Genomic DNA, 12317 nt, shown 5'->3' with positions numbered 1-12317 from the left:
AATGGTAATCAACATGCATACCAAGGAGGCTGAAATGGGTTTTTTATGCTTGGGTATGTTTACAGCTGGTAATCTAGCCTGTTAAATGGTTTCCTGACGATAATGACTTGCAGGTGAATGCCCTGTACATGTGTAATTTCGGGGGAAAAGTGTTTAATTCATTGGGGGCGGGGGGAGAAGTGTTTAATTCATGAATGAGTGCATGTTGTTTCTGTTCTGATACTTATCTTTAGTTGTTTTCTTTCATTCCATGATTATACAAGTCTTTCGAAATGGTGGTACTTCTCATGTTTTTCCTGGCACCTCTAATCCCTGTATACTTTTATGGAGCTGGGTCATTCAGTGCTACATACCTGAAAGCATTTGCATGCTCCAAAGCATGTGTCTTACTTTATATACACATCAGTCAATTATCCCACAATAATGTACATGACCACAAAATAAAGGTTTACTTATGTGAAAGTGAACTTGAAATACTGATAAAGCTTTCTCTTAGTTTTGGACCTACATCTAAAATATGAAATTAATTGGATTTGATACCAAAAGAATTGCAATGGGGCACCAAAGTCTTAATGGCACCCATTTAATCCTCCTTCAGAGCTTCAGACTAACCATACTGTTTAGATAAGGAATATATGGTGCAGGGAACAAGGATCTCATGATTCTATGCATTTTTTTCCACAGGTTATTGCTGAGAATATTTTAACTTTATAGTGATTGTTTTTCCTAGTTAACTTAATCTTTCAGCATTATTAATTAATTTTTCCTGGATAACTTTCCTTTCATGAGATTAAACTAAAAGTTTCAGGATTTTGCTGTTAGCAATGCTTATCTACTAACACTAGCCTTTTCCCTCTCTGATCTTGTTCTATAGATTGCACCGGTAGAAAATGACAATAGCTATGATGAGCTCAAAAGAGATGCTAAGATGTGTTTGTCATTAATGTCTCAGGGTTTGCTGTATCCTCAGCAAGTGCCTTTGGTACTTCAGGTGCTAAAACAAGTGAGTATGGTCTGAACAGCTGAAAGCTGCTTGTTATCTGATGCACTCTGTGCTTTTTTTTTTAAAGATTATACAATAGTTGTGATTGAAGAGAATCAAACACTGATTTTTTTTCTTAGAGGTGAAAGGAAAGAGTTTATTAGAAGCATTTTAAAACATTCTTAGAAACAGTAAATGTATTTTGGTTTGTTTCCTACTTCCAAACATTTAAACAACTTGTATCTTGATAAGAAATCGAACAGTATTTTAATAAATTAAAACTTAATTCAGTAGTAGATCAATTTAAGTCAAACATGTCTCCTTGTGAGCATAACAATTCAAAATCCAGTTTCAAAATGAGTCATCATATAAAGAACTGCCCTTGAATCTCTGCCTTTTTATAGTTTTACAGTATATTTGTCAACTGCTGCGGCTTTCTGAAAAACACCACAAATGAAAACACACTTTTGAATTGAATGGTTCGTTCTGCATACAGTTTGTTATGCAAGAAATGCATTTATTTCTCTAGTTGTTCAAGACTGATCTACAGTGGTGAAATTACCTATTGCGAAATGTTGGCGTAAGCTGTACGCACAGCCGAAATAGGAACGGCGGTGTTGCAAGCCAGGCTGCACCCGGGCCTGATGCTTTCAATACTTTGGACTTCCATAAGCACGTGAAGATGAAAGTAAAGGAACTTGAAAAAACTTTGCTTTCCAAATCCACTGTATAGAATATATACATACTCAAGCAGAATGGAATTTCTGGTTGATTTGTATCTGCCTCATCACTGATGTCGGAAATTAATCAAAGGAAGAAACTTACCTAATTATTTAACAGATACCTACTGTAAAAGACAAAGTAGGCATCTGTTAAATAACAGTGTGCTCTGGAAGTTAAGCCTGTAATAAATTATTATTTAAATAATAATTGTGCGTTTTGGAAATTGAAGAGTGTATGAAACAAAAATATTGGAATAAGGGAAGTTATTTGCAGCTGTCCCCAAAAGCTTTTTCTTAATTATTGTTAACTTTACATCAGGTAGCTGCTTTCCTTCACGTTCTTCCTTTCTCATTATTTATTTTTACCTGTAGACAGCAAGAAGCAATTCTTGGCATGCTAGGTATACCATACTAACCTACCTCCAGACCATGGTGTTCTACAATCTCTTTATCTTTCTCAACAATGAAGAAGCAGTCAATGACATTAGATGGCTGGTTATAAAACTCCTGGAAGATGAACAGCTTGAGGCAAGTAACACCTTTTCTGAAATGCTTTGTTTCACGTGACTGGTTTCTTGCCCTTGTCAAGTTTTATGAAAAAGCTACCGGTTGTAAATGAATACAGCAAGTATTTCTAGCTTAGCATTCTTCCTATTTTGAAAATATAACTAGCTTTATAGGATTTATTTCTTTTGTATTCCATTTTTTCTTTTAATATTCTATTCCAGGAAAACAGCTGTTTAGAAAATACTTCATTAGTGATTTTTAAAAGTTCCATTGTTCCTAGTTTTTCAACAGAATGGAACATTGCTTTGTTTCATTCATGGTTTAAGTACAGCTGAAATAGGGATATTATCATTTTACTATAAATATTAGCATGGATGGTGGTAGAAAATTCAACTTCCAACAAGGTGAAATGCCTTCCTATGTGAAAACTGTATAAAACCACTATTTATTACTCTATAGGTCTGGTTCCCATTTAATCATATCAGCTTATTAATGACAAAAATACTTTTTTTGTACATCCAGCTCACTAAGGGAGTATTTCTTTAGCTACAAGTAGATTTTCCTTAGTTTTGTGAAAGATGCATGCATGATAGGACAGACTTTGTCTAACAGATGCTGTTACTGATGGTGTTACATGATTCAAAAAGATAATAGTTTGTAAGCTTGCTTGTCAGTCTGACAAGTTTTTGTACGTCTCTGAGCTAGTGATACTTCAGCATATACAAATGGAAGGAGATAAAAATCCAAAGTCTTGGCTGTGGTACATGCATGCTGTTGAAGATCGGTGTATGAATGCACAGTATGCTCTTAGAAGTGCTCTCAGGATCATAAGCTTGGTCTCGGGGCGGGGGGAAAAATGGTGCCTGATGTGAATCATTGAGTTGTGTTTGTCAGGCTTCCAAAAGCTGGGGGGAAAATCACAGATGTATTTTATTCTGTATCACTAATTTACAGAACCGAAGGCTTGCATTAAATGATGTGAATTTCAGTATGTTTGATCATGTTCAAGCCCGGTGAAGAATCTTTAGTGTTAGCCTCCAGTCTGCTCCATTTACCCTGCACAATCATTTTCACTGTTTTGTGTGCTGTTGGCAAATATCAATGAAGTCCTTCTTTTGGGTGCTTGGGTGCCTTTCCTCTTTCTAGAAGAGAGAAGATTCTGCAGTGTGATACCCTTCTGCCCAAACAAAGATGCTGGTTTAGGTCTTCCTGAAGCTACATTTAAAAGAGTAGTTATACCTGAGGTGTGAAGCCTGCTGTTGTGAACAGTGAAGTGGAAATGATTTGAGTATACAAATTTAAAATTTCTGGCTAAAAAGGCTTGACATGACAATCTCTGTAAGTGCATGTAATACTTAAAGAACAGCACTTAGACTACTCGCCCAACCATGCCGATTTCAGTCTTCAGATGAGCCCTCCCATGTCTTTTGTGTCACTATTCGCTACAGCGAGCTAGAAAGCAAAAGCTGGCAATCCGAGATAAGTTGTTTCCCACACCAGTCGGAGCACTTACTTCATGGTCTCATGTCACTTTGAAAAATACCTTTTATTCACTTTAATACAATTTATCTAGGTATTTTAAATGTACGAAAATTATTCTTCTGCACTACAGAGATGCAAATCAAAAAAGCTTATCTATGTTCATAACCACTTACGATAATTTTGTTACCATGGAAGCTTTCACTTGTCTTTGAAAAGTAATCTTGTTCTTCCTTGGTAATAATTGGCAAGATGCAGTATCTTGCAGAGTAATTCCTATGTATTTTTGTTTAATGCTGGATTTTTAAGATGAGCGTGCTTTCAATAGAATCCCTAGCTTTAACTATTATTTGGTGTCTTTACTCTGTGGAACTGACATTTTGGATCTTGGATTTAAAGATACATTTACATTAATTTTTTTTTTTTGCTTATTTTGATACAAAAGTTCTGGACTGAATGATCCTGCTCATCTTGTTCTTTGCTTTAATATGCAGTTTACACTTCTAATATTGCTAGAATTCTCAAACTTCCTGGTGATCTCATATTTTTTCATAAAATCATTGCAACAAACCTTGGCAAATGACTATGTCAGATGACCACACCGGATGTCAAATAGCAATGTGACTGCAATACAGAGTGAACGTGGGTCATAGGACAGTCTGTCTTCTGTCGAATGCAAATTTCATGCATCCAACTTTAAGCATAGGTCTCTAGGATTGAGGAATGCTGTACTTAAATGGTATTGTGGGAAATTCTCCTTCTCAAAGTCAGAGGAGTCATGGAGCTGATGGAGTACTACGAATGTAAGAGCTAATGTGACCCTGCAGCTGATAAAGGGGAAAAGTATACAGTCCTGAAAAATAATGTCTGTGTACAGCAGTATAACCATCATTGAATATCACATCTCATTTCCATGTCATATAGGCAGTTGGAGAGAGCTGCAGGAATGATTTGAGTTTGGGAAAGCACATTTTGCACTGAATTATTCTATTTACTCAGTCAGAAGTAGAGGAAAAGTGAAAATGACTGTATTCAGCTTGGAGCTATGGTTAAAGTGACAGCCTAGTTAATCTGAAAGCATCTTTCTTGCTGTTTTCTCAGTCATAATTTGATCGAAGAAGCTATCTGGGTAGGTGCTTCATATGTTGATATTTTTGTAAATCAGCGTACCGAATACATAGCACTTATGTCTTGACAAATGTTTTTCATATTACACTGCAATGTTACAGTAATGGGACTATCTTCTCTTTGTGTAAGTAGCCCCTTGCAAGTACCGCACTTAGGTTTTATTGTGCTGTTGAGTGTTTTTATTCCGATATTGTTACGGTTTTGTAGACCTTGGTCAGTCAATTCTGACCAAAAAAAAAAAAAACCAAACCCAAAGCAACCAAACCATACTTGATGGGTCCTCTGCTGCTACTCTGCAGGCTTTATATTCTAGACGTCATCATGTGAGCGTGATGATCTGTAAATTTAGTGTCAGATATTGTGATGAATGATTAGCTTGTTAATGTAGGATTGTAAAGGCTTTGCTTCTAGGTGCTTCTTGCACCCAGGTGTTCCTTTTAGTTAGATTATTAATTTAGAAATGAAAGTGGTTTTAATACAACGAATAGTGATGTAAATGAGTACAGTTCACTTGGGAGCTTGCTCACTTTACAGCCAAGCTTCTTTCTATTCTGGGTCTTGCATTAGCACATCATGTTTCATTTAATAGCTTAGCTCTTAAGAGACTCGCAAATTGCTGATAAACAATACTGGCAGACTTTCACTTCGTACTTCTTTATGCTGCTAAAGTCGATCACGTTTGAATAATATGTTGTAGAAATCTAAATGGAATGAAGTGAAGTCTCAAGAGCTTATTGTTAACTTACTCCATTTAATTATTGCAGCACTAGCAGCTATACTTATTGCTTTGTGGAGGTTCAGAACGTTATGTTCAAGGATGTAATTTATTATAATCTGCTGCATTGGATTCAGAGCGTTGGTAGGTGTTTGTACTCCAGATAGACAAATGTTCTGTTTACAGCTACGTGTAACAGTATGTACTTACCAAAAATCTGGCGACTGCTGTCAGCGTTTCAAAAGTTGATTTGGTTTTCAAGTTTATAGATATTGAGAGGTTTTTGTCAGCCTGCAGTTATTGAAAGTGGAAGTGAGTTTTGGGGGGACTCCGATTTGAATATCGTCTTACAGTTCTATAACTTTCTGGTTTTGGAAGATTCGAGTAGATGAGATAAATCAGTAAAACTGATCGCTTATGCTTGCTTTTAGAAGCAAGCGATTGAGTTATCTCTACTCGTAATCCGCTAACTATGTGTTGTGGCTGTTTTAAAAGGAATGGAAAAGGAGATCTGTATTTTGAATGGTTTGGCAATTAGATGAAAATTTAGTTTAGTCTTGTTCTTTTGGGTTTTTGTGTTACCGAAGAGAAGGATATTTTTCCAATCTGCAGTTTTGGTTTTTATTCATGTAGTGAAAAGAACTGGTACTCAGGACAACAAAGTAAATAATGCTGGGACGTTATAGAGCTGAATTGTTGACCATAAGCCACTGAAGTTAGCTGTCATTGCTTATTAATCCAGCATCTGCTGTATCTCTCCAAGCATTCTTGTGCTACGGGTAGAACAGAATCAGCTTTTTCTCATGAGCACACCTTCTGCCTTCTCTTGGAAAGGCTCTTCTGCCGTTGTCAATTCTCGTGTCTCCACGTATATTTGTGGGGGAAAACGAAATGCTTTTGAATAAAGTGTACTTTTTTTTGCTTGGTAAAACTAACGTTAATCCAGAGACTATTACAAATTTTGTAAAGCAGGTTGATTATTTGAGGTGGGGCATCTTGTTCTCATTTAAAGTCTGTTTTTAAACTTTCTAAAGCTAATCTAGTTTGATATATATGTCTTGATAATGGAGTTTAATTACATTATTTGCTCAAGTAGCAGGTCACTTTATGACAGATTATGTGAAGGTAGTTCTATATTACAATAGAACTACGTTTATTAATTTGTAAAGAGCAATACAGTAAACTAGTAGTAGTTTATGATCTATGAGATAATGGGATAATATTTTAAAGATTTTTCCTGGGCAGAGTTTGGTAACTTGGCCTAGCTGGACGTGCTTAAAAGGATAGTAATAGCATAAATACCTGCTTCTTGCTGTGCTTGTGTGCTTAGTAATTGTGGCATGTGCTCTCTCTGCTCATAGGTGAGAGAAATGGCTGCTACCACACTAAGTGGTCTGCTGCAGTGCAATTTTCTCACGATGGATGGTCCCATGCAGACCCATTTTGAACAGCTGTGCAAGATGAGGTTACCGAAAAAACGAAAGCGAGACCTGGGTTCGGTGGTGGATACAATTCCTTCCGGTGGTAAGAAAATTGCTTCAGACACTAAAACCATGCATGTCGATAGCAGGTTAGGAAGAAAGAAATATTTTGTGCTACACTTAAATGCTTATTCTGGAAGCACTCCAAATGGAATAAGATTTGTCCTGTGGTTAAGCAGTATTTAGAAAATTAACATATACCCAGAGAAGCATGAGGCCTGTTGCCCATGCAAATGTTTTTCCTTGCGAAGCATTCATAAACCATAATGGCAAATCACTTGTCCTTATGTACCTGATTGTCTGTTTCTGTGGACGTAGTGCAGATCCTAATCCTTGTTAAGTGCTTCGAGAATTTGATGTACAGCATAAATGATGAATAAGGATACACTACTACCAAAAAAAGCAAATAATGTTTTTTAATGATGTATTCCTACGTTAAGCTAATTTGTTACTTTTCCAGAATTAACACTAAAGAGATTTCTCTATTTCCCATGTGCACAGTTCACATAGTTAAGAATGCAGATGATGAGGGATAGCTATTTCCTCAGTAAATAAACTTCCTTAGCTGCTACAACGTAATTTCACTCCTTAGCCACCTCGCCTTCTATTTGTTAGCAGTGTGGGGTTTTATTCTAAAAAAAAAAAAAAAAAGGCCAACACACACACACAAAACAAGAAAAAAAAACAACAACAAAACAAAAAGAACAAAAAAATGCTTAGTTAACCTTAGTTAGGAGCTTTGGCTTCTGACCAAACATTTAGTCCATCTGAGTCGCATTCAGTTGACCCAGAAGGACTGGGTTTTAATATTGTCAAATAGTTCATGTATTTGAGAAAACATTCTGAACACAGAAAAAGGGAACAGTGGAGATGTAATTCACGAGCTATTTACTGAGTAGAGAGAAAGATTCTCTGAGAGAAGGAAGCTCTTTTGAAATGTTTATAAAGTATACAGCAGTTGCAGATTAATTTTTTTACACATTCATTCTGCCGTTGGAAATTAAATATAGAATCATGGAATGAATCTATGATTCTGTAAGAAAGTAGAAGCCATTTGGAGATCCATACACTTGTGTGAATTTATTCAACTACATGGTCTATAGAACTACCTGGTTTTCTGTAGAAGCTAGAGATCTCTACTGTGGCAGGGTTGTTTTGGTTTTTTAATTCAGGGTCAAAACTCTCACTCAATATTAGTATCAGTGTGTTATTCTAATTAGACCACCTCTGTTTAATATATAGGCTCTCTTCAGCCATTCCCATCAGTTAAAAATAGCCTTGTTTTCACTGATAACCACTTTTAAGTTTGGCTGTGTCATTGAGGGGAAATGTCTTAGACAAGATAGTTGCACCTTGCCAAATGTAAATTAATATCCTGTAATTGCAGACCTGGTTAAACGCCACGCTGGCGTGCTAGGACTTAGTGCGTGTATTTTGTCAAGTCCGTATGATGTACCCACCTGGATGCCACAGCTCCTGATGGATCTCAGTGCCCATCTTAATGATCCCCAGCCTATCGAGGTAAAAATACTTATCTCATTTTTCTATTCGATATAACACATCTAAAAATACGCTTGACTCATTCTTAGTTCTGCTTTCTTAGGGAAAAATAAGAACCTATTCAGAAACTTAGTTTCTGCTGCTATTTATTAAATGGTTCCAAATATGTTTTAAGTGATGGACTGCTTTTAAGTATTTTTTTGTAGAAATTCCGTTCTTGCTTTCAAATTTAAAGCATAAACTGAATGCTGCAGGAACTATGTCTATTAGGAGGAAATAGGTTTTTAATTAAAAATGCCACTTTTGTGCATGCTATTCTAGAAAATATCAACCCGAACCAAAAAATCACTCTGAAATTTTTAAAACAAGGTTTTATAAGCAGCCCTAGAAACAAATTTTTAATTAAATACTTACCTTTAACTCTGTTTTTTTGCCCTGTCTATTTGGTTTTGTTGACCTTTGCTGTTTTAACCATAGTAGTGAGCTTATGGCTGAAGAATTCCTTAGATTTAACAAATTTTGCTACGGTGTGCTTTACCGAATCAAGACACTGAACTGGTTGGGCTTTTATTAATTTAATAATAATCTTAATTATTTGAATAACAGAAGATAGTTTTCCTCTGGTTTCTTCTGTGCACTCTAAGCAATTCATCAATGCGTTCTCATGTTTTGAGACCCAAACCATTGGCTTGAAATACCCAAGGAAAAGGAAGGGGGGGGGGAAGCATTTCACTTATAAGTAAAGAATCTATTAATTTTTTTCAAACTCAAAATTGTAGGTCAAAGAATACTTTTTATAAGAATGTTGGAGTCGTGACACTGGTCAAAAGACTAACCAGAACTGTAAAAATTAAAATACTGGGGAACTGGGCTGAATTCCTCAGAGCCCTTCTAACCTTTGTAACTGCTCAAACACTTTTGCTCCACTCAGCAGTTATTTTTGTTGGATTCAACGTTTGTTTTGTCACGGAGCTCAAATCCATAACTGATACTGATTCGTCTGTCATGCAGATGACTGTGAAAAAAACGCTGTCAAATTTCCGGAGGACCCATCACGACAACTGGCAGGAGCATAAACAGCAGTTCACGGATGACCAGCTACTAGTGCTTACTGACCTCTTGGTTTCACCATGCTATTATGCATAGAGAGGTAAGATTACTTGTTTTGACATAAACTGACAGAAGCATCAGTCCTAGGAAGTCAACTCTAGCTCTCTGGTCTAGCATGGGGTAGGGAGGAATCCCTAAACCGCAGGGAGAATTCAGTCCCTTGCACCTCCAGCGGTCTGTTCAGGATCAGATTTATTTTGGTGAAATATTGTCCGTCGTCTTATGTGTTCCTGTATTACACTAGTGTTTTGCTAAGACACTCACACTTGTTTTCTTGAATATTGATGTTCCTTTTCTCCATTTTCTGCCAGTTGGCTGCCTTTTAAATGCCTGGCAGTTTCACGAAACGCAAGGTACTTGCTGCCTTGTACTGCTGATGCCTCTGAGGACTTTAGCCTTCCACTCAGTCCAGTAGATCATCTACATCTCACGATGGGGAATGACTGCTGCCAAACTGTTCCTCTTCCACTTTGTGGCTTTGCTACCAGGTCTCTTCACACAGGCACGTCCCCAAAGAGTGAATCCATTCCTGGAGTTTCTCTTTGTTACGCTACAAGATTCTGATCTCTATTGTATTGTGATGTTTTGTGACAGTACTCCAAGAGAAGTTTTAATTTATATTTTCATTTTGTTCTGAGGCAGTAATTCTGTTTTCAATTTTTGTTTTGGATTCTTTCTTCTTTCTTTTCAGGTTTCTCCTGGAAAAATGAGGATGTAGGAACCTTTCTGCGAAATAAAGGAAACTCAAAGAAATTTATCATGTAGAGAATTTTGTGTTGGAAATCCTGATGCCTAATCAAAACCACTTTTAAATACAAACATAAAGACCTGGTTCTATTCAAAAAGAATTTCACCTCCCCAGGGAGCAGCTGTGGGAGCCCCACAGTCTCCTTCTAACTGCGCTCGCAGAGCCCGATCGTGAGTTTATTGCAAGACCCTTGTCATTGGCCTACGTTACACATCAGTCTCGTTTCTCCTTTCCTGCACACAGGGACTTACACTGCACATTTCTTACCCTGTTTTTCTGACCCTTCTTCCCAGCTGTTTCCGACATCAAAGAGACACAGAACCAGAGAGTGCTGCAAATCAGAATATTGTCAGAGAAGCTCTCAAGTTCTGCTGATGCAACTTCTTACCTAGTGAGCGTACAATACCAGGAACCTATCTTTCTCAGAGTTTATTTTTCACTACTTGGATTGGAGTGCCCATCAGGTGCCGGGCTCTGTATCATTCAGTCCACCTCAGGGCAGGATTGCCTTTTTGTATCTTCCTTGTCAAAATGTAAATAGCTGATCTTCTCTGTGCGGTATAGATGATGGCAGGACAAAACGTGGGGAGTGAAAGCTCTTGCTGCCTGGCCGGGTCTTCATAGATAGCTTGACCACGTGTGGAATAAAAATCGTCTATGATTATCTGCGTATCTTTAAGGGTGAAAGACTATGGGTGTTTCCACGTAATTAGAGCCCACAGATATGAAATTACAGACTATCACGTGATGGTTGAATTCACAGAATGAAATGTATGCACAGTGTGAAAAAGCACTGAATGGCTGACTATTTTAACAGCATATTCTCATAAAGATTGTCACTGTTTGAGCAAGCTATCTTGTTCGAAGATTGTGGAAGCTCTGTATTTTTTTGCCTGCAGCTTTGTTCAGAGACTGATATCTATTGGCTATTTAACAACATGTTTAATATGTGTTATAGTTGTAAAAGACTGTATAAATTGTAGAGGCATTGCATTGACAAAACATTGTACAGTTTGCAACCTTTTACATAACACCATTGTGAGATTAATTTGTAAAGATTCATACTTAGATGTTAATACGGTAGTAGTTCTGGCTTTTGTATCGAATCAAATGCCATTATTAGTTTTTTAAATTATTTTCTTTAACAGAATATCTCTTCGTGTCTGAAAGGCACAGATTTTGTTTTGGTTTTCTTGTATCTCATTATTACTATGTCTCATTCGGATTTTAATGCAACACTTGTGGCCATCTCTAAATGCTGACATCACATATTCTGGTGTGACGAGTTCATAGAATGTGAGGTACATTGAAATAATTCATCAACCGGTGTGCGTTTCAACTTTCATGCAGCCCTACGGGAGCGCCGAGACATTTCGAGTGATCTGCCTGCTGAGCGTGTGACTCATTCCAGACTTGAAAGCACAGCGGTGTTCCCGGTGCAGTATTTAATGAGTGTCAGCACCCAGATGTAACCACTGTATAGCGTAGTGCCAAAATTATTATTTCGATTGTGTACGTAGTTTAAGACCCAATAAATGGACTGTTTGTAACATCTGCATTTTTTGTATTTTTAAAGCGGAAATTTCTTATTTTCAGACTATAACTTAAGGTTGTTTACTGAGCTCTTTCTATGAGACGTGTTTACTGTGGGATGTAGCAGTGAGTTAAGGCAACATTAAGGATTAATTAAAGATCTAGTTCTAATGGTTGGGAAACTAGCTTTTATATTTACAAAAAAATACCTTGTACCTGGTGAGGCTTGCCACAAAACTTATTAACTTCTGAGAAGTACACTTAAAATTGGAGAAACTAGCTGGGAGGGGAGGGGGTTTTGCTGATAGAATTTAAAAAAACTTTAAAAGTAATGGGAAGTATCTGCTGCAGAGGATCATCTTTAAAGTATGTGTTGGCTGATTAACTGGTGGAGTAGATATTTACATGTGCT

General features: G+C 37.0%; 1 protein-coding gene across 1 annotated transcript in view; it reads left to right on the top strand.

Moving 5' to 3' along the window:
* PSME4 (proteasome activator subunit 4) overlaps positions 1 to 11922 on the top strand; it is a 68465-nt gene extending 56543 nt beyond the window's left edge. The window contains exons 42-47 of the mRNA XM_082307035.1: positions 875 to 1003; positions 2077 to 2232; positions 6895 to 7057; positions 8402 to 8535; positions 9526 to 9664; positions 10316 to 11922. Of these exons, the coding sequence (XP_082163161.1) occupies positions 875 to 1003; positions 2077 to 2232; positions 6895 to 7057; positions 8402 to 8535; positions 9526 to 9660 (717 nt within the window). The 3' untranslated portion in view covers positions 9661 to 9664; positions 10316 to 11922. The remainder of the gene's footprint in view (positions 1 to 874; positions 1004 to 2076; positions 2233 to 6894; positions 7058 to 8401; positions 8536 to 9525; positions 9665 to 10315) is intronic.
* The last annotated feature ends 395 nt before the right edge of the window (positions 11923 to 12317 follow it).

The sequence above is a fragment of the Platalea leucorodia genome, assembly GCF_965183815.1.
Source record: "Platalea leucorodia genome assembly, chromosome: 3".
In the NCBI taxonomy this organism is placed as follows: domain Eukaryota; kingdom Metazoa; phylum Chordata; class Aves; order Pelecaniformes; family Threskiornithidae; genus Platalea; species Platalea leucorodia.
This window is presented reverse-complemented; position numbering and strand designations above follow the sequence as displayed.